The 21,065-nt window shown below is 31.1% G+C and overlaps 3 protein-coding genes across 6 annotated transcripts; all 3 read right to left on the bottom strand.

The window, feature by feature from the left end:
- Window positions 1-383: 383 nt before the first annotated feature.
- LOC140892248 (ycf3-interacting protein 1, chloroplastic) lies at window positions 384-3,235 on the bottom strand. 2 transcript variants are annotated; one of them, XM_073301083.1, is made up of 7 exons: window positions 3,087-3,235; window positions 2,572-2,854; window positions 2,432-2,476; window positions 2,097-2,210; window positions 1,552-1,632; window positions 858-1,019; window positions 384-575 (listed from the first exon to the last, which is right to left on the bottom strand). In XM_073301083.1, exons 2-7 carry the CDS (start codon window positions 2,845-2,847, stop codon window positions 486-488), a joined length of 768 nt encoding a protein of 255 aa, XP_073157184.1. In that variant the 5' UTR covers window positions 2,848-2,854; window positions 3,087-3,235; the 3' UTR covers window positions 384-485. The 2 variants fall into 2 exon arrangements, with proteins under 2 accessions (XP_073157184.1, XP_073157183.1); XM_073301082.1 differs by lacking the exon at window positions 3,087-3,235 and having other exon boundaries at window positions 2,572-3,003.
- Window positions 3,236-3,424: 189 nt separating this feature from the next.
- LOC140892247 (probable purine permease 4) lies at window positions 3,425-8,602 on the bottom strand. Of its 3 annotated transcripts, none has more exons than XM_073301081.1 (3): window positions 8,472-8,602; window positions 4,615-5,823; window positions 3,425-3,569 (listed from the first exon to the last, which is right to left on the bottom strand). In XM_073301081.1, exons 2-3 carry the CDS (start codon window positions 5,798-5,800, stop codon window positions 3,520-3,522), a joined length of 1,236 nt encoding a protein of 411 aa, XP_073157182.1. In that variant the 5' UTR covers window positions 5,801-5,823; window positions 8,472-8,602; the 3' UTR covers window positions 3,425-3,519. The 3 variants fall into 3 exon arrangements, with proteins under 3 accessions (XP_073157182.1, XP_073157180.1, XP_073157179.1); XM_073301079.1 differs by lacking the exon at window positions 8,472-8,602 and adding an exon at window positions 7,443-7,587; XM_073301078.1 differs by lacking the exon at window positions 8,472-8,602 and adding an exon at window positions 6,459-6,960.
- Window positions 8,603-13,542: 4,940 nt separating this feature from the next.
- LOC140889984 (probable purine permease 4) lies at window positions 13,543-15,136 on the bottom strand. Its single transcript, XM_073297730.1, has 2 exons — window positions 15,082-15,136; window positions 13,543-14,762 (listed from the first exon to the last, which is right to left on the bottom strand). The coding sequence occupies exons 1-2, from the start codon at window positions 15,095-15,097 to the stop codon at window positions 13,543-13,545; spliced, it is 1,236 nt and encodes a 411-aa protein (XP_073153831.1). The 5' UTR covers window positions 15,098-15,136.
- Window positions 15,137-21,065: the final 5,929 nt, after the last annotated feature.

Raw genomic sequence — 21,065 nt, forward strand, 5'->3', positions numbered from 1 at the left:
AGGATGCTGTGAGACAATAAAAGAGGGGGGAAATGGCCAACTTCAATTTTTGAATCCAAAGTTATTTGCTGGGAATTACAGACTAAAGTGGTGATCATACGGGATGAACAATTTTCAAATATCATCGTATAGATTAAGTTGTAAACTTTGGATAGGATTTTATTTTAAATAAATTAAAATTATATTTTAATTGATGGATTTTAACTTTGAAGGCTGAAGCTAAGGATTTCAAATCCATAATATAACAATTTTTTTGTTTTGTTTGGGTAAATTCACTTGATAATGGATTTCAAATTTCCAACTAGTTATCTTTTAGCAGTAATTATGTTTTTTTAATGTTAAAAGTTTGTTTGAGCTGCAGACTTTACATATAACAGTTCGTATTTACAAAAATTCCATTTAAATGAATAATTTGCGCAAATTAAAAATATACCCGAACTTAGAAGATGTAATTTGCATTAAGCCTAAACAGGTTATCACCGTCTCTATTGAAGAGAGTTGTAAAATAGAATCAACACAACAGAGATACCAATAATGACAGGAAACGCCGTAACCAGGTAAAGAGCTCCGTATCCCTGCAACAAGTACATGGTCATCAGTGTGGATTCCAATTAGCTCCGAGAATTATTGCAAAATTTTCGAGAAATTTGTTGCGAGCAAGGCACAGAAAACACAGACATGAGATTTTTTATGGCAAATTGTTTGAGGCTAGCGATGTTCGTGAGCAAATATCGTGGAATTTGCCCGTATGGCTCGAGCAATCACCACCATGCTATGGACCAGAAATATTCAGTGTAGCAGCAACAGCCTAGCCCATGTAGGCTAGATGTTTTAATGTTGAGTAAGGAAAAACCTACCACTGCAGGTGGCACTTCCAAATCATCTGTTTCAGCATTTTCAAACTCAGCAGCTGAATCCCAATCTATATTCAGCCTCTTAGAAGCCTCTTTCAGATTCACACCAGTATCTGTAACTTTTGCATATAAAGATTTGCTAGGTTTTTTCTTTGGTGCTTCAACCTACCAAAAAATCATGGAAAATGAAATCAATTTCTGCTATTACTTAACTATTTATAATTGATCCAACTCATGGTTTTATGATCGCTTCAAGAATTACATATATGATCAGAATCCGTTAGACTTGACTTTGAACATTTCTTTTAACACAGTTATCATACAAATCAATGGACAAAAATAAAATAACATAACAGGATATGTAGGGAATAGAGTAGTAACTAGTGTTGAAATAATGAGAGATTATTAGGCCACAGTTGAAGTTTATATTAGGGCCAAAATAATGATATCAACATGTATTGGTGAGCTATTAACGCTCGAGGAAGTGGATAGAGATACAAACTATGACTAAGCATATTCAAACATATATCACATGGAGAAAAGATAGAAATTTATAGTCAACCTCAACTAGTTAGAGAGAGTGAGTGTATGATGAAAACACTGAAGCTTCTACTATAGATTGACAAATTTAGGTACTACATAACTACATAAGACACAACTGTTCCGCAGTTCAGAATCACTTAAAGGTGCTAGTTACCTCCAAATCAGGCCACTGAATCATTTCCTCAGCTAGCATTTGCAAAGCAACACGATTTTTTGGAATTTTTCCTTCATTTACCTAGAATATAATCAAATTCATGTAAAGACTCAAACTCGGGCATATCCACAACTCCAGTATAGAGAATTACCAATTCAAATGACCTTCCATGATCCATCAACCTACCTTTCTTTGTCTGGTTGCACAACCATATATAGTATGTATTAAAAAAAACACATTACACGTCATCTACATGCGCACCAGTGCCGGGAAGCGTGGATAATAGATGCCTAAATTGTTTTGTGTGTGTGCCAACATAAGGATACTAGCTTTCAAGTGAAACCATGCGTCAACCTATGAATCATATGATCTAAAAAGAAAAGAGAGTATATATGCTTCAGACAAATTTCCGGCAATACAAAAATAACAAAACATTCGACCGAAAAGGATAACAAACGCAAGATATACATCCACCCCATTATGGAAGAGATAGGAAGCCACTGATAATACCGGGCATAGCAACTCAAACTGAAAAGGGAAGATACCTGTACTAAAGCATCAGCCAGATCATCCCTGGTTGGAGCATTTTCGTCATCAATGCCCAGCAGACGCCTCCGCTCAACATCTCTGGGATCTTCTATCATAATAGTCAATTTAACCTTAAAAAGTAATACCATTTCGGATTAAAAAAATGTTCGAAATTGACTAGAGCAAGAAGAGGAAGAGGGTTCAGACGCAAAATTCAGGAGCCAATCAACGAAAACAGATAAGATTCTGGAAACAATAGTTAACATTGAGAAGACGAGATGAAGCCACTACGGGTACAAATTACAATTCCAAGGGCGATAAGCTAAAAAAAGAAGAGGAAAAGAAATATAACCTCGTTGAAGAGCATGTCCCTGTTTTTCTTGAGAAGCTCCAAAGCCTAAATAAGGAATTTCGTAAGTAACAGGTAAGCAGAACAGAAAACAAGTAAACATTTGTTCGAATTGATCAATGCGAAAGAAGAATTGTCGCAACTGATTTAATTTGGGAGACATATTCAAGGTCCTGAGGATCTGGGTCGCCATCTTCTTCTTCGGTTTGTTCTTCGGCGGGTACAGAAGTGGAGGAGATATCTTCTTTGTTGACGAAAACCAACCCAGAAATGGAGCGGTTTCTCCGCCTCGAGACATCTATGCTTCTGCGAAAGGGAAGGTTAAACAAACATACAGACGAGGTTCTTTGGTTGAAACGTGACGCCACCGTCAGAGGCGGCGGCGGCGGCGGCGGACGCGACACACCGTAAACTCCCATTGACGTCCTTAAATACAAGCGAGATTACGAATTCAGTTTGTATGGATATGATAATTTTCTGTTTCATATTCTCTCTGTGTCTTGTCATCACGTTTAGAATTACCATTATCTCAAGTGAAGATTCACTGAGAGTTAAATTATAATAATACACATATTTTTATCCAACTTTTTATTTATGTGTAGTAAAAATATAAGATTAAAAATACAAAAAGGTAGTTATGTTATTAGCTAAAGCTTACTCAGACTGGCAATAGTCTTGAAGTTAAGGTGATTCAATCTCTTGTGCCATAGCCAGTTGCGCTTAGAATTGAAAGCTACGAGGCAAACTGGTTTTCTAGACTGATCATTTCAACATACTTTGTATGTATTTCCATATCTGTTTTCTGTTAGGATAATATGACCAAAAATATTTTTAACAAGGCATAAGTGTTTTTGAAAGTCAACTATATGCTTATAATCACATAGTTGACTGATACTTATTAAATTATAAGGGCGTTGCTATTCCAATTAATACTCAAATTATTGGTTTTAGAATAAAATAAATGGTAATAAACACTGAAACCAACATATATCGATCAAGATTTTAGCAAGAAACATCTGAATATCGGATCTCCAAACTTACCCGACGTTACTCCTCCTGATCACTATTCGCTTCTTCCCTTACAAAATGTTTTATGTTTCAGCAACAATCTGTTGGTAATCCCAAGGTTTTCTCAGAATCTCTGTTCCATCATTTCAGAAGAAAATCGTATATATATTAGATATGAATTGATGATGCACACATACATTGTGAATTCAGTAAATAAGCTTAAGTGCACCCCGAAATTGGGTTGAATGCAAAACTATTAATTATATAATAAATAATTGGAGATGGGATTTTATATATATAGTTACCCAAATTGTGTGATATCATGGTTTAATATCTTATTATTTTCTTATTTGACATTTTTTTTCCAGCTGTGAATTATGTACAAAAAATTTAGTTTTCACGTGGCTCCTTCCGACGTGCTTTTTACTAGTCGTGTTGCAAGATTTACTAGTTTTAGATTACTCACTTTAATTAGATTGTTCAAAATTCTTTGGTTCATATTATTTATATAATTTTATGCATGGAGGAAAAACATGATCTTAGGCTAATTTTCTTTAAAAAAAATCAAGATCCCCAATTTTTTTAATTCCATATCGGTTGACAGTTAAGTATTTTCCATGGTCAAACCAAAAGAGGAATTGCAATTGGGAAAAAGAATTTGCATGTTTTTTTTTTTTTTGAAATAATAGAACTCGTCATTTAAAAATAATAGTAACAATAATTTCGTTGCTTTTGGAATGAGTATATCACAACTTTCGTGTGATGACTAGAAAAATGCGTCACTTATGGGTGACAGTTTTGATCAATAATCTACCAACATTTTCTTAAATAAATCTATTGTATAAGGTGTTTTCGTGTGATTTATGCTAATATGATTTATAAGATATTGTGTAAACTCAGAATTTATCTAATGCACACACAAAAATAATGATTCTCGTAAAACTAAAAATAAAAACTAAAAAAAAATAATACAATAAAAAATGTTGAATGACTATTTTTTTAACCGAATAAAACCCAAAAAAAAAAAAAAATCGATCCAAACAATTAATCAAGAATAGTTTAATATAATATCCATGTGCGCGAGCGCGCACATCACAAAATTTATTTGATTTGCCTGAGATTAATTAATTAATTAACACTAACTAATTATTTCTTCGAATCATTATCAGATTGGTTACCTGGTCTTTTAAATAAAATCTTCTTGTTCTTCTTCTTATACATCCCGTAGAGATAAGAGCAGAAACCCCAGACGCAGAGCACCGTCGACACCGCCTTGATCCCGCCGAACTTATCCCCGTAAAAGATCACGCCGCCCACGACGTTCGCCCCCATAAGCGCCGTCATGCATATCCCACCCGTCAACGACGTCGTCAAGAACACCATCCCCGCCGTTCCCACGAAGCACAACTGCCACGCAACCAACGTCGCCGCCACAGTCACCCAGTACGCCGCCGCACCTTTATCGAACACCCTCGTGCTCTCCACCTTCATAACCGAAAACCCACCATGCGAAGCACCCATGCCCACAGTGGCCAAAGCCGTGGCCGCCATTTCCATAACCAGCTGCATCTCCAGCACCATACCGTAGCAGTCCACTTTCCTGTATATAAGCTCCATCACAGGGAGATACAAGGCGAACAGCAATCCCGCGCCTATGGTCGACAAGAATCCCACCAAGTACTGGGAACCAGTCAAACCAGGGGGCTTGTCGTGGCTGGAACCCAAGGCTATAAGCACCGAACTCACCGTCAAAAGCAGGACGCAGTTGAGGTTCGTGAAGGAGGCCTTTTGTTTCACCAGAAGCATGGAGAGCACGAGATTGAAAGCCAACTGGGAAGACAGGAGAAGGGAATTCGTGGAGACGGGTAGATAAGAAGTCCCCCAAGAAATCAGAAGATTGTTGAGACCCATGAACAAGCCCACAATCACAGACAGAAGGAAAAGCTTGAGAGTGAATCCAGAGAAAGGTTTCCTCTTATGGGAAGATTTGGAAAGATAGTAAGGGAGATATATAGGAAGCAGCAGCACAGGAAAACCTGCGGACTGAACCCATGTGGAGACCCATCTGCTGGAACCTTTGTGGATGAAGTAGTATTTGGTGATTAGGCTCGCAGAAACAGAACCCACAAAAAGACAGGCGTAATTTATCAGTAGAAGAAGAGTGTTTTGGGCTTTTTTAGCAGTTCCAGCTTCTTGTGCTTTTCCTGCTTGTTCTTCAGGCACTGTGGTTTCTTGGATCTTGATGAACACCTCGTGATCTGCTTCGATTTCTGGTTTACTCTTTTCATATTTGATAATTGGTGAAAGTTGAATGCCTTCTTGATTTGCTGCTTTTGGCGTCTCCAGTGAAGTTTGGCCGGACATGTTTATAATAATGTCTGTGTCACCTTTGCAAAGCCAAAAGAATATGATAATTAAGAATTGTTGCACTAATTGGTTTCAGGTCTATGATCATATTTTATGGGAGCATCATGCATGAACAAAAAAGTTGCAACAAATTATAAGCAAAATTTCTCGCACCTAGGAACATAAAACTATGTTGTTTAACAAACAAATTCAAAAGAAGCAGCATTATTTTCGATAATATGACGATTTAGTAGTTACCAGCTAGATTTTCGAGTCCGAGTTTTAAAGGAAAATAGTTTTTTTTGAGAACTTAATTCATTAGCGGAAACAAAACATCAGAAATCAAAGAGGAAGGAGGCATAGCCCACCCCTCTTCATCAGACATAAAATCAGTCGCCCTTGCATGGACTGCTTGATTCAATGATCTAAGAACAAAAGCAAAAGTATACTTAACTAAATCTGATGATAAGATCAGTTTACGATAATCCATAATCAATCCAAGTATAGAAGGATCTGAATTTAATCTTTGGAGGGCATCCATTATAAGTTTGGCACCAGAATATTCCAACTACGTACAATTTTCTATCTATTTTCAAAGTTTGGTTTTTGTAAATGGACAAAAATCCAAAAAACGAAACGATCGAGTTAATGAATCAAAAAATAATAATTTTCGTACCTTTTAATTGTCTACTCATCTTGTTAGGAAAACAATTTCTATTACTCGCCCACGGCAGTCATAATATATAATAATGTGTGTTCTTGTGTGTGTAGTTCTTTAACGAATGTGTTAAAAACACAGGACTGCGCGCAGTTTTCAACTCTGTGATCCCGTATTGTTGATTTTGATTTTTTTTATTGATATCTATCTAACTATCTAGAAAAATGTTATATGTATAATGGAGATTGCACGTTATCTTTAAAATACAAAATTATTTTAATGAAAAAATCTTTATTTTTAAATATTTAAAGTGCTTACTCTTCAATGTAGATATTATGTTTTCATAACCGGACCGGTGATCGAACCGGTTTACCTTAAAAAAAACGGTCCAACCGGTCGGATCGTTTTAACCGGTCGGACCGGAAAACCGTTTATATAATACAATATAATTAATAATATATTTTAAATTTTTAAAACCTAAAAGATGTATATAAATAGAAAAATATATAAATTTATTATAGTTTGAAAACTAAATAACCATATAAATATATTCAAAATATTAATTTTAGTTATATATTTTTTAAAAATTAATTAATTAATTAAAAAATCTAATATCACTAAAATAATATTTTTCATGAAGTACAAATTCCAAATAATGTTGTATATATATATTAAAATATTAAATTAAGATTTTAAAATTAAAAATATATTTTTTCAAAAAAAATTAAAAAAAATGGGAAAACCGGTTGAACCGTTTCTTGACCGGTTGTGGGCCGATTTTTTGACCGGTTCGATCGGTTCTTGACCGGTTTTGACCGGTTCTGATCGTAAAAACGGGTTTTAGGAGCAATCCGGACCGGACCAGTGACCGGTTCCTGGTCGAACCGGTTGAATCGGCCGGTCCGGTCCGGTTTTGAAAACATGGAGATATAGCATAACCATCTAGCTATTTAGATATACTACATATATATAACAGAAAAAATTCGTAAGATTTTCACCTACATTTGTTTTCAGAAAAGACCCCAATCAGATGGATGCGTATGATGTAGATCTAGCTTTGATTTGCCTGATAATATCACCGCACTCCCAACCCTTATTTTATGAATAAGAGAGAGATTTGGAGAGAGACAACTATTATTTGGTGGGTGTATTATGGCCTCTATATATAGTTCAATAAGATTTCTGAAATGTAACAAAATCTAGCAAATAAATATTCACACAAAATCCTCGTGAGATTATTAGATAGGAATTAGCTTAGATAGAGGGGGAAGAGAACAAGATAGATGTGCTGCAATACATCACGATATTGTTTTATGATGCATTTGAATTATAAAAAGACCTTATATTCAATATTGATATGATAAGTTAAATTAAATATTCAAAATTTTAGATTAAAATAAAAAATATTTAATGATTAAAGTTTTTTAAAAACAGATAAGATATGATAATTATAAATAAATTACAAATAAGTTAGTTACAATCTATTCTTTTAACATTATTAATATTGTATAACTAGAGATATAATTGTAAGACTTCAATTGTTTGTTAAAAAACTACCCTAGGAAAAAAAATTTAAAATATTTGTGAAAAACGTTTTACAAAGATCTTATACAAATATATTCTTTAATTCAAGTTATTTTCACTTATAGTTATAAAATATTAAAAGGGTTTTTAGAGTACTTGGTAAAATGGAGCACATATTTTCATGAGTATATCTCTTGTTAGACGTCTGACGGATCTTTATTCGTAACACGGATCAACATTGTTCATATTTACATTAAAAAATAATATTTTTTTATGAAATTTTCATTCTCGTGTATACATTTATGCAATTATCATTAGACAAAAACTCCTCTCTTGTGAGACGAATTTTCTACTTGACCCGATGTACTACTTTTTATGTCAAATGAATTATTTTTATTCTATATATATATATCCCAAAAGACCTACCCTTGTGTGTGTGTGTGTGTGTGTGAAATTAAAGCATGAAACCTGAATTTTTTTTTCTGGATGAAAAAAATATGAACGTACCTTTGTAATTCCTTTGCTGATGGTGTTTATTGTAGTTAAATATCAAAATTTTATGATCGTAACTTCATAAGAATGATTGAAATTTTTTTATGATTTGGGGAAAAATAAATATTTGTTGAAGTCGATACTTCACATTAAACATTCATTTGAACCAAAATATTAATAGCAAAGGTAAACAATGAAAGTCAAAAAGCAAAAGGATATTTAATGCTTTGCGAAATAATCCTTAATTTGCAAGATTTACATCATTATAATAACTTTTTCGTAGGCAATCTGTAATAATTGACATAACCTCTTCTTCATTTACGTTATATAATGACAATATATGATATATTATTAGCGTCTCTTACCCGCGATATATCAATATAGGTAAAAAAAAAAATTGAATTCATGCATTTTTATGTTAATTAATTTTTTTCTAATCTCAGAATTGAAATAATAAATTAATTAATATTGATTAATTAATATTCAAAAGTTTAGATCAAGATAAAAAAATATATTTTAGTAATTTAAAAATTATAAAATAGATAAAATATGATAAACCATATAAGTGATGAGAAATTTTGGAGATAATTTTGAGGAAAGGTGAAAAGAAATGAGGATTTAATTGTATTTCTATAAAATGAATTAAGGCTTTACCAAACTGATTGGAAATTTGTTAGTAAATGGGGTGGATTTTTAATTAAATATCAAGACAGAAAGATTATATATTTAAAACTTCCAAAAAAAATAATGTTTACTTTAACAAATATTGTTGCGTTATGATTTTTTGAAGTAATATTGTTGTTGTGATACATATTATGTTTTCTTAAACTGTATAAATTATATTACTTGTGGTGATTGACATGTGATAGGCCTATTAATTATCATAATTCATATCATGTTTACATTTGACAAATAAAAAAATCATAACAACAATATTTGTTAAAGTAAACAACAATATTCGTCAACGACTTTTAACTTGTGACCCCGAGATGCCAGTCAGCCCAGTGGTAAGCTAACAAAAGTACAAAACATTGAAATATTGAATCCGATCAAATCTTTTTTCATTTTTGATTTTTTTTTTCCAACAATCACTAGGAATACCAAACCATTTAGATTCCAGTTATCAAAATGCCGATATCACGCAACTCTTGACATCAAAGTTTCAAGTATATATGGAACGAGATCTCGAATTTGAGACTCAAATGTCACAATTCCCCAACTCAAAAAAAAATTGAAATTGAAAGTGAATAATCAGATTCACAATTCTTTTCCTATTTCTCGGCAAGTTAGAAACACTAAATTTTGTCCGAAAACATTATGTACACACCATTTTCATAATCAAAAAACAAAAGTTCAAAGATGATGAGGGTCCGTCTGTTTGCTTCAATATAGAAAACTTATCAGCAGATGAATGACATTAATTTCTTGATCCAAGAAAGGCTAGACTAGCACAACAATAGCAAAAAGCACGCTCCTAATAGGGATTTGTAATTAACTATTTAGCAATAATGAGACCAAAGGCACAACACTTCACAATTTAATTACCAACAATGGGATCAATCCCATTCAAACTTGCAAAAGTATCATATTTAATTTCTAGCTAATATCCCAAATGTATCCAAAGAATTGACCTTGTCTGATATACCCACAACAAGTTCCTTTTATATTGTTCATGGAGGGAGTGTCCATGCACCACGCCACTGCCTTCAGGGGATATGTAAATAATTGATGCTAGCTAGCTAAGATATTTAACAATATTGGAAGGTTTTTCATAAAATGTATTTCAAGCACATGAGATATTCATATGTTGACTATATACTGACCAAGAAACTCAAGGTTGCAATTAAGGGATCATAGATTTTTTTTTTCCTTATGACTTCTTTATTTTGGATTTTGATTTACTAATTAAGTTTTCAAATTTTGGTATGGTGAAATGATATTGAATGCTTTTATAGAAAAATACGAACACCAATTATCACTGATAATGTATGATATATAAATTCGATAATTTTTTTATTAATTTTCATATATTTCGATTTTTTAGAAATTTAGATATTTTTTCAGAAATTAGTGTATGATATATTGTACACGTAAATTTCATGCCACATCATGTGTGCATCACGTCTTGTTCAAAAAAAAAAATGTGCGCATCACGTCGGGAAAGAAAACGAAAAGTTGAAGGAAAAAAAAAAACATACATACACTGATACACCCACGCAAATAGCGATTAAGATCGAAATTTAAAAATACTAAATAACAAATAGATATCCAACACGAAAGTTGCAATTTTCTATTTCTTTTTTTATTCCTAAAAAGCTATACCCACAGTTTAAATTTATATCTTATTAAAAAAACTATTGCCCAATTTCTTTCTTTTTCACTAACATTTTTTATGCTAATTTTTAATTTTTTATTCATATCATAATCTGAAACTTATTTTTCTGTTTTCCTAAAATTTCACTTTTTTAATCTTATAATACTATATTCTATATGCAACCATACTTTTATCGATATTTTTAAAATTTTAGGTTGTAGTATATCGTTCATAAAATTTTGAAGATTTCATTATTATGACGGGTCTGAAAATAATATGAAAATTAATTATTTAAAAAATTATTTTCAAAAAATGTATGCGTATGCACGTATCGTGATTGTATTTAGAAAACATTTCTACGTTTTGTAATTGAAGCAACGAATATTGTTGCAAGAATTCTAAATTTGAATTGTTAAAATTTTACCAATATATCCTTTATATTTACACAAAACATAACATGAAACAAATTTCGCTCACAATTCACAATTTCGGTGATTGAATGGCAAAGATCATTGATGATGTCGAACAGACATTTTGTTCGTCTCGAACAAAATAGAGATTTAATTTTTGAAATTAAATAGAGATTATTTAAGATAGATAGATATATAGATAGATATATATATATATATATATATCCTAGTACTCCGCTGCACACGTTGCGTTTTCGTACATTCTGAATTTTTTAACGAAAACAAAAATAAAATAAAATTTTAAATTTTAACAAATACAAAAAAATATATTGTTTCCTAAATAAATAATCACAAAACGCGATAAATATATTAATTTTACAAAGTGAGTTTCATTTTGATGCATAAAAAATTATCTAATGGCTAAAAAAGAGCAGGCTATATAAAATGATAATTTTGTTTAATAATTTTGGTTCTATTCAAAATTAAATTAGAATATATATATAATGATAATTCAAATCAAACTTCATCAATTAATTGAAATTTAGTTACTTAGAGGATTTTTATTCTAACAATAATATATATATGTATATATATACTAGTAAAAATAAAAATAAATTGTAAAATTTAAAAAATACAAAAAATGTAGCGTTTTCCTAAAAAAATATTTACAAACATGCAATAGATATATCAATTTTATTAATTGAGTGATATTTTTGTAAATAAAAACATCAAAGAACACAAAGTGAATGTCATTTTGGTAAATAACAAAATATCTAATGACCTAAAAAAACAAATAAAATGTCTAATTTGCCTTATAATTTTGGTTTTATTGAAAATTAAGTTAAGATATAATGATAATTTTAAATCAAATTTTACCAACTAATTGAAAATTAGTTAATTAAATAGTTTCTGTTACGATAAAAAAAATATAATATATATGATTACATAAACCAATAAAATAATATATATTTTTATGTGATCGAAACCAACGGTATCCCTCATCGCTTGGGAAGAGTTGAATACACACTCTTTAGTGTTAGCAAAATCATTGCCCTATTACTTTATTTATTAAAAAAAAAACATTGCTCTATTACTTCAAAAATAATAAATCATTACCCTATTAATTGATATTGAGAAGAGTACGTATATATATTAAATATGAATTATGTTTCCATACAAAAAGTAAAAAGAGTACAGGAAAAAGAAGAGTACGTACAAGAATGTAATCGACCGTGAATCAGCTGAACTCCTGAAGGTTTGAGTTTGGTTCGTTTAGATTTGAACCAGGTTCGAACTTTGTTTAATTGGTGGGCTTTTGCCTTTTGTACTAAGCTAATTCATTATTAACCAATTTTCTTCTCATTTCATTGGAGTATGCTCTCATTTTGTACTTTAAGTTTTCCTACTCTTATTTTCAATTGCGAGACTACTAGTTACTACTGCTTTCATATTTTATATTCGACTTTTTTATCTGTAAAAATGGGTTTTTTGAAAATATCTTATAAAAATATTGATATCGATAATGATATAAACGTGTATTCATAAATCATGTCATTCATATATAGAATTTATTTTACTCGACCTTTATTGTGTTGGTTAAATTTCGGCTACATAACTTACATTGCATAAAATTATATCCGAACGACCGAATATAAATCTTAACTCACAACGCCTTGTTAAAAGCTAGAATTCCCACTTTTTTAAATCACATTTCGTGTATTTGTCTTGGACGCCTGCCCGTAAAAAAAAATGCGCAAACTCCTACCAAAATTGTACAAATACTAAAAATAAATAAATAAAACCATTGAAGTTAAGGGTACAACGGTCAAAACGAGCCGATGGGACGGGCAAACCCGCAATCCACTAAAACCTGTCAGTCGGCGGGCCGGTCCATTATTTAGACGGATTGAGAAATTATAAATCAAATCCGTCTATTTGGCGGTGCGAGGCGGACCGACCCGCCAATTTTTAGTTATATTTGACGGGTTGGGGTGGGTTATCCCGTAATTCACCACTTGGCGAAGCGGGGCAAGCCGGCCCACAATTAAGACGAGATGAAAATTTGTCAACCTTAACCTACATATATATACAATGGAATGGGACGGACCAATCCAACTGACCAACCCGCTATGACAGCCCTAGGATTGTCACCTAATTCGTCTCTGCTAATTGATGAACGTGACTGCGATGTTTTACTACATCTCATGCACCAAACCAAAAGGTTCCGATGAAAATGAATGATTAACACAAATAAAAATAGTCTTGAATACCTATATATATATATATATATATATATATATATAATAGATTCATATTGGAGAACATTATACCACAAACGATTTGTCTGAGATTAATTAATCAATTAATTTAAACCAATCTCCTCCATCGAATCATCACTAGATTGATTACTGATTGGTTTTTTATGGTTCTTCTTATACATCCCGTAGAGATAAGAACAGAAACCCCAGACGCAGAGCACCGTCGACACCGCCTTCATTCCGCCGAACTTGTCCCCGTAAATGATCACGCCGCCCACGACGTTCGCCCCCATCAGCGCCGTCATGCATATCCCTCCCGTCAACGACGTCGTCAAGAACACCATTCCCGCCGTTCCCACGAAGCACAACTGCCACGCAACCAACGTCGCCGCCACAGTCACCCAGTACGCCGCCGCACCTTTATCGAACACCCTCGTGCTCTCCACCTTCATAACCGAAAACCCATCATGCGAAGCACCCATGCCTACAATCGCCAACGCCGTGGCCGCCATTTCCATCACCAGCTGCATCTCCAGCACCATACCGTAGCAGTCCACTTTCCTGTATATAAGCTCCATCACAGGGAGATACAAGGCGAACAGCAATCCCGCGCCTATGGTCGACAAGAATCCCACCAAGTACTGGGAACCAGTCAAACCAGGGGGCTTGTCGTGGCTGGAACCCAAGGCTATAAGCACCGAACTCACGGTCAAAAGCAGGACGCAGTTGAGGTTCGTGAAGGACACCTTTTGTCTCACCAAAAGCATAGAGAGCACGAGATTGAAAGCCAGTTGGGAAGATAGGAGAAGAGAAGAAGTGGAGACGGGTAGATAAGAAGTCCCCCAAGAAAAGAGAAGATTGTTGAGACCCATAAACACGCCCACAATCACAGACAAAAGGAAAATCTTGAGAGTGAATCCAGAGAAAGGTCTCCTCTTATAATCAGAAGATTTGGAAAGATAATAAGGGAGATATATCGGAAGCAGCAACACAGGAAAACCTGCGGACTGAACCCATGTTGAGACCCATCTGCTGGAACCTTTGTGAATGAAGTAGAATTTGGTGATTAGGCTCGCAGAAACAGAACCCACAAAAAGACAGGCGTAATTTATCAGTAGAAGAAGATTCTGGTGGGCATTAGCAATAGCAGTTTCTTGGATCTTGATGATTATCGCATCATGATCTGCTTCAATAACTTCTAGTTTACTTGTTTGATTACTGATTTGAGAAAGTTGTATTCCTTCTTTAGCTGCTTCTGGTGGGGTCTCCGGTGAAGTTTGGTCGTGATCGGGCATGGCCATGTATTGAATCAAACAACGTTGTTCTGCATGTCGTCGAAAAAGAAGTAATAAAAAAAAGAAGAAAGGAAACCAAAAAGTTGGGTCAGAGCTGCTGTACGTATTAATTCATGGGAAAATCATGAACAAAACCATGCATCGGAAAGTTACATGTAGCACGAGAATTATATAGGGAGTACACCAAAAGTTGGTAGCATGGAATTTAATGTAAAGTTGATTAAACATAAAATAAAATTAAAAACCAATCGAGTCAAACAAGATGGAACTAATATAATATTGTTGAGACAAAAGAAAGAAATAGGAGCGGAAATTCATTAATTAATTAGTTCAATCAGAAAGTAGTACTTGTACGTGGAGTCATTGAATTTGACTTCTTGGAAAACGTTACAAAATCGAACCTCTGTTTATTTTCTGGTCTGCTCTTTCTCCAATTCTAGCGAAAAAGGCACTCACTCTCACCCTTTTAAACCCAACACTTGAAAATTGAATGAAAATAATTTTACTTGTTTTGAATCACATTCAATATCCAAATTTTCACAAAGCTAGTAATATTTCTCACCAATTAGAAATATATATATATAGAAGTTACTGAATGCTGATGGGGGTACATATATGCAGTAGTCACTGTTGAGGTAAAAATAGCCAAACTGAAGGAACGAGTGGGCTTTTGAAGGCTTGCCAAGTTCTAAAAAGCAAGGAACATGCAGCCATGCACCACGACAAATGGCATTTGCAATATTGAAAACTTATCCAAATTCATTATTATATACTAGAATCTTCTGCACGCGTTGCGTGCTCATACATTTTATTTTTTTAAAAAAAACAATAAATAATAAATTGTAAAATTAAAAAATAATAAAACAATAAATAATAAATTTTAAAATTAAAAAATAATAAAAATATAACATTTTCTTTAAACAAATATTCACAAAAAATATATATATCTTATAAAGTCAATGTCATATTTGTAAAGAGGAAACTGTATAAAATGACTATTTTGCTCTATAATTTTGATTTTATTGAAAATTAAGTTATGAAATAATGGTGATTTCGAATCAAGTTTCACCAATTAATTAAAAATTTGTTAATTAGAGGATCTCTATTTTAATAATATAGTATAGTATAGTAAAATACACCTTTTCACCAACCGATTTGGTACGATGGTGAAACATTTTTTTTAAAATATTAATCCATAAATATCTTGTAATATCTACGATTTACAATGTATTTAACTCAAATTTTAGTTTGAGTTATCCGATATCATATCCCCACAATCTATAAATTCTTTTGTTATATCATATCAATCAAAATAATCCTTGTAATCGGCAAGCACGCGCGTATTTATAAAATTAAAGGAAAACACAAAAAAAAAAATGGATATATATATGGAAAAAAATCAAATTAATTCTTTAACTTTACGCATTTTTTTTCTTTTAATCCTATAACTAATAAAACTTGGGTATATACTGGTCCTCTAACTTTGACCTGTTGGCTATTTTGATTTTTTTTTTCGTAGTGTCTAATTTTAACGAAAAATTGTTAATTAAACTATAAAATCGAATGAGATAACAACAAATTGAGGATTTTCAATTAGGTGAGAAGTAATCTTAGTGAAATGTTATCTAAAATTCCATCAAATCAAATCGAAATTATAAAATTTTACTTTTAAAAAAAGAGCAAACTCAGAAAACGGGACGATTAACACAAAAAATAGAAAAAATTCCCCAAAATTTGATGCGGTATGATCGGAATTTTTAGCTTAATCAGCGTTTTCCAACCGAAATTGGATATTTAGGTTAAAATATGACAAAAATAGCCAAAATTTAAAATTTAGCGAACCAATACCCAAATTTGACTTGTTACGCTGACTAAATATGCACATGTTTACATGGATGCAATAATGTGTATCTATTCTATCTATTTTATTAAAATTAAGGTGTTGATACGTTGATATGACTAAATCCCTTTACTTTGGCTTTTAGTATATATTTATTTACCAAAATATCATTTTATAATTTTGTCCATTGATACTACTTATTTACAAAATGACACGTTTATAAAATTAATTAATTAATTTATTACAAAAAACACAATTCAAAATTGTTCTCTATGTTTTTTGATTTTATTTATTAAAATAAAACAGATTACATAAACAAACAACCCGTACTCCTCCGATAATACTAGTATAAACAATGCGACGTAAAATAGTCATACAAAGTGGTGCAAGACAGCAAGAGACAATAAATGTTGGAGATCTACGAACTTAGGCTCGTCCTATAGAGTTACTTACATCTATTCAACGCAGCGTTACACGACGATTTTTATTTGAAAGACTACTCGTTATCTTTCTAGAAAATCCCGTGAAATCAGAAGCATTGTTTCAACAAATAAAACCTTTTTTCTCCTCCTATCTCTATCTACACGTAAAATCCCTTGAGAAAAAGGGCTGGATATTTTTTAATTTTTTTTGTCGGTATTATTTTCCATCTTCAAAATAAATAATCAAGAGAAAATTTGAATTAAAAAATTAAACTAATGGTCTGGTAGATGTTAAAAGCAAGGTTCTAAAAAGCGTGAAGCGTGACGAAGCGTCATGGTCAAGCTTCAAGCTTTAGAAGCTTAAGCGAGTTTAGAACAAGTTTAAGTGTGAAAAAACGTTTTTCATTTTTTTATAATTTTAATTCTATTAAATTAATTAATAGAATAAATAACATATAAACTTAAAGATTTTAAGAATAAATAAACAAATTTTCAAGTTATAAAAAATAAAGTCTCAAAATAACAAATTATCTATAGTAAAATGTTTGCGTTAGATCATATTTCATCTCTTAGTCGCAAAAAAATTGGAAATATACGAAACAAATTTAATTTTGATGTTTTTAAATGTTTTTTTAAAAAATATATATTATTAAATATTTATCATTTCAAATAAAATTCAAATTTTAAAAATATTGAATTAAAATTAAAATTTTAATTAAATATTGTTAAAAAAAATTATATTTTTCACGCTTTTTTGCGCTTAATATGGTCAACCAAGAGGTTGACCGTTTTTTCCACGCTTTTGTCCAAAGCGAAGCTTTTTGCTCACGCTTCACGCTTAATCGCGCTTAATCGGCGCTTTTTCGCGCTTTTTAAAACACTGGTTAAAAGAGTTAATTAATATTTTAATTGATGGCGTAGAAATTAAACAAAACCTGCATGCTCCTAGGGATGATAATTTTCACCGCGAGTACGGGTATCCGCGGGAAAACCCCGAAACGAAACGGTTTGGGAAAGTATTTTCGGGTATGGGTTCGAGTTCGAGGATTTTTAAAAATCCCCGAAACATATTGGGACGGGTATGTGTATGCTATCTTCATCTTTGAACCCGCCCCGATAATAATAATAATATACAAATATTTTAATTATCAAATTTTATTAAATCTAAAATATTATTAAAAAATTAAAATTAAAAGTATTATTATTATTTCGTTTATATATATTTTTATACATTATATATAATACATCCGTTTATGATAGCGTAATTTTTTATAATATAAAAATATTATTTGAATCTCATTCATGTTATGTACACATATAAAATATTTATATTAGTCTAAATATATATATTATTTATTTTGATAAATTTAAAACAATATATAATCTTAATAAATTTTTGATACATAATATTTTTTTTTAAATAATAATTTTTATTTATAGAAATATTTTGTATTTAAAATATTTTTATTAATTTTAAAAGTTAATATAATAAAAAATTTGACCCAAAATATTTTATGTCTTTTATTATAAAATTGAATAATAATTTTTATATTTTTATATAATAAAATTTAATAATCGGGGATGGGTACGAGGAATCCCGATAAGAATTAATAGGGATCGAGGCGGGTATGGAGATCGGGTTTGAATTCGGGGACCATTGACATCCCTACATGCTCCGACTAAATACATTTTGGACTCTTTTTAATTTCTGGTCTTTACCACTTCAGCTCAATTCTATATTTGGTTTGAGTTTAATATACAAATCAAATTAATAAAAATATTTCTGTTCGAAATTGGGGGGTTTCTAAAAATTCATTAAATTTAAAATTGAGTGAAATATTTCCGTATGGAAAAAGAATTTTCAAAATAATGCAAAGTGCTCTAAATATTTATGACAACCATCACGTGGTGTTGGAATATTACCTATTATCAAACGTAGGATTTCTTTTGCAGACCTACATATACTGATATACATCTCGTCAAAATATGTAAAATGGAAAAAATTTGTCTGAACAATATATAGAAAGATTTTGAGAATCTTTAAGAAATTTTGAAGTGGTATTTCAATATAGTATTAATTAGTGTGTGTATACAAAAATATATATAGAGAGAGACACACACCGGCTTTGAATCCACGCAACATATTTAGAGACTCTTTTGATTAAAAAGCTAGAGGAGAAAAAAATGATTTTTTTAAAAAAAAATGATTTTTTTTTTAAAAAAAAGTGTTTTTTTTTAAAAAATGCTTTTATTTTTTCAAATGTGTTTGAATAGATCTGCAGTGATTTTAAAAGCACTTATTTAAGCCAAAATAAGTGATTTTTTAAAAACGCATATTTATAACTTTTCAAATATTTTTTTTAAGACTCAACTAAAAAAAATTATTTTCAATCTATTTATCCAATTAAACACAAAATTATTACAGTTTTTACTTAAAAATTACTTTTAAAAGTCAACTTAAAGAAGTACTTTTTAAAGCAAAATGCTTCTATAACCAAAATGATCTAAAAATTTGTTTGAATATGCACTTATAAAATGTTTTTTTTTTTTTTATAAAATTGGTTTTTAAAAACTTTTTATAAAATGTTTTAAAAGTTGTTATAAGAATAAATATATATTTGGACAACTATTCTATAAAATTCATATTAACATTTCAAAAGTAATGTTGTTCCTCTTTGCCTTCCATTGTTCCATACTAAAACATCTTTCAAGCGTTCTTTAAAAACTATACTTGGTAAACACTTTTTAAAAAATATTTTTTCAAAAAAAAATTACAAAAATTTTATCTAACACATATATACCTTGAGTATTTTTTCATATAAAACTCTAAAAACATTTTTAAACTACATATCCCTTAATTGTTGATTCGCATTTTCTTTTGGATGGAAAAAGTGTAACTTGTGACACAGGCAATTATTACGTACAGAATTTTCGTACAATGAAATGAACACACTAATGGAGGGATTTGTTCAAAGCATGTTTAATTACTTACACATGTTATTATAATTTATAAGACTACATAAACATAACTAAAATTTTAAATATACTAATATATATTCCATAATAATAATATCTTATACGATATTCCAATTTTTTTGTTTCGTCACTACATTAACCAACGTTCCGAGAACATCCTCCCAAGTCCCAACCGACCAACATATATATCATGACTCGCAATAAGAAATTCTATTCTACGCTGCTACACACCATTTCAAGCACTTAAGTGCATAATGCGCGTTTAGCTGAGTTAATGCTACGCTACACCGAGTGATTTTCACCTGATCACCCGGTGCAACATCTATCATATATTTTGTATGGACGCCATGTCCATGGATGATCCAAGCAGGGACGGAGCCACCCAAAGGCTGGGGTGGGCTCCAGCCCTGGTCAGTTTTTTTATTTTTAGTTTTCAAAAAATATTTTTTTATTGGATTTGATGTGCTTTTTTTTAATTTTTATTGGGTTACAGCCCTAGTTAAAAAAAAAATCTGGGTCTTTAGCCCGTTAAATTTATGTAGCCCATTAAATTTAATTAGCGCATTAATTTTTTTTATCCCATTAAATTTAATTATTCCATTAAAAATAACATTCATGTTTAATCAATTTCTCTATTTCTCCCTCACCTCAAAATAATAGCCATGATAGTTAAATTTAAATATCTCCTTAATGACCAAGTTTATTGTTGAAAATTTGTTAATTTTTTATTTTATTTGTTTGGATAAGTCAATTTTATTTATGTTGATACATTTTGTTGAATTTTTAGACTATTATTGAGATTATGTTTGTGTTTTGCATTTATTTGTGTTGTCATCGATTTATAGCTTGTACATTGGTTCTATCTCATTACTTGTATAGTTGTATTGTTCGAGGAAATGGTTCCTAGAAATTTTTTTTCATCTTGCATTTTTTTTCTTTTTCGTTGTGCTTTTTGGGATATTATTGTTACATGTTGGATGTAAAAAACCAGTTAGTTTTCTAAAATGTTAATTGTATATTTATTTTATAATAAGCTGATTTTTCTAATGGAAGTAGCTGTATCCATTCTCCCCCTCCCTTCCATTTGTATTGCC

Source organism: Henckelia pumila, chromosome 3, assembly GCF_033568475.1.
Source record: "Henckelia pumila isolate YLH828 chromosome 3, ASM3356847v2, whole genome shotgun sequence".
NCBI classification, from domain to species: Eukaryota; Viridiplantae; Streptophyta; class Magnoliopsida; order Lamiales; family Gesneriaceae; genus Henckelia; species Henckelia pumila.

What these genes read in the sequence shown, in the direction of transcription:
- LOC140892247 (XM_073301078.1), bottom strand. An exon ending in GATTTTATTTAAAAGACCAG is followed by an intron (nt 3,570 to 4,614) that starts GTAACCAATCTG and finishes ATGATGGAACAG; the next exon opens with AGATTCTGAGAAAACCTTGG.
- LOC140892248 (XM_073301083.1), bottom strand. Translation starts at nt 2,847, where the DNA reads ATGGGAGTTTACGGTGTGTCGCGTCCGCCGCCGCCGCCGCCGCCTCTG. An exon ending in ATGTCTCCCAAATTAAATCA is followed by an intron (nt 2,477 to 2,571) that starts GTTGCGACAATT and finishes TTCCTTATTTAG; the next exon opens with GCTTTGGAGCTTCTCAAGAA. An exon ending in TGGAAGTGCCACCTGCAGTG is followed by an intron (nt 576 to 857) that starts GTAGGTTTTTCC and finishes TACTTGTTGCAG; the next exon opens with GGATACGGAGCTCTTTACCT.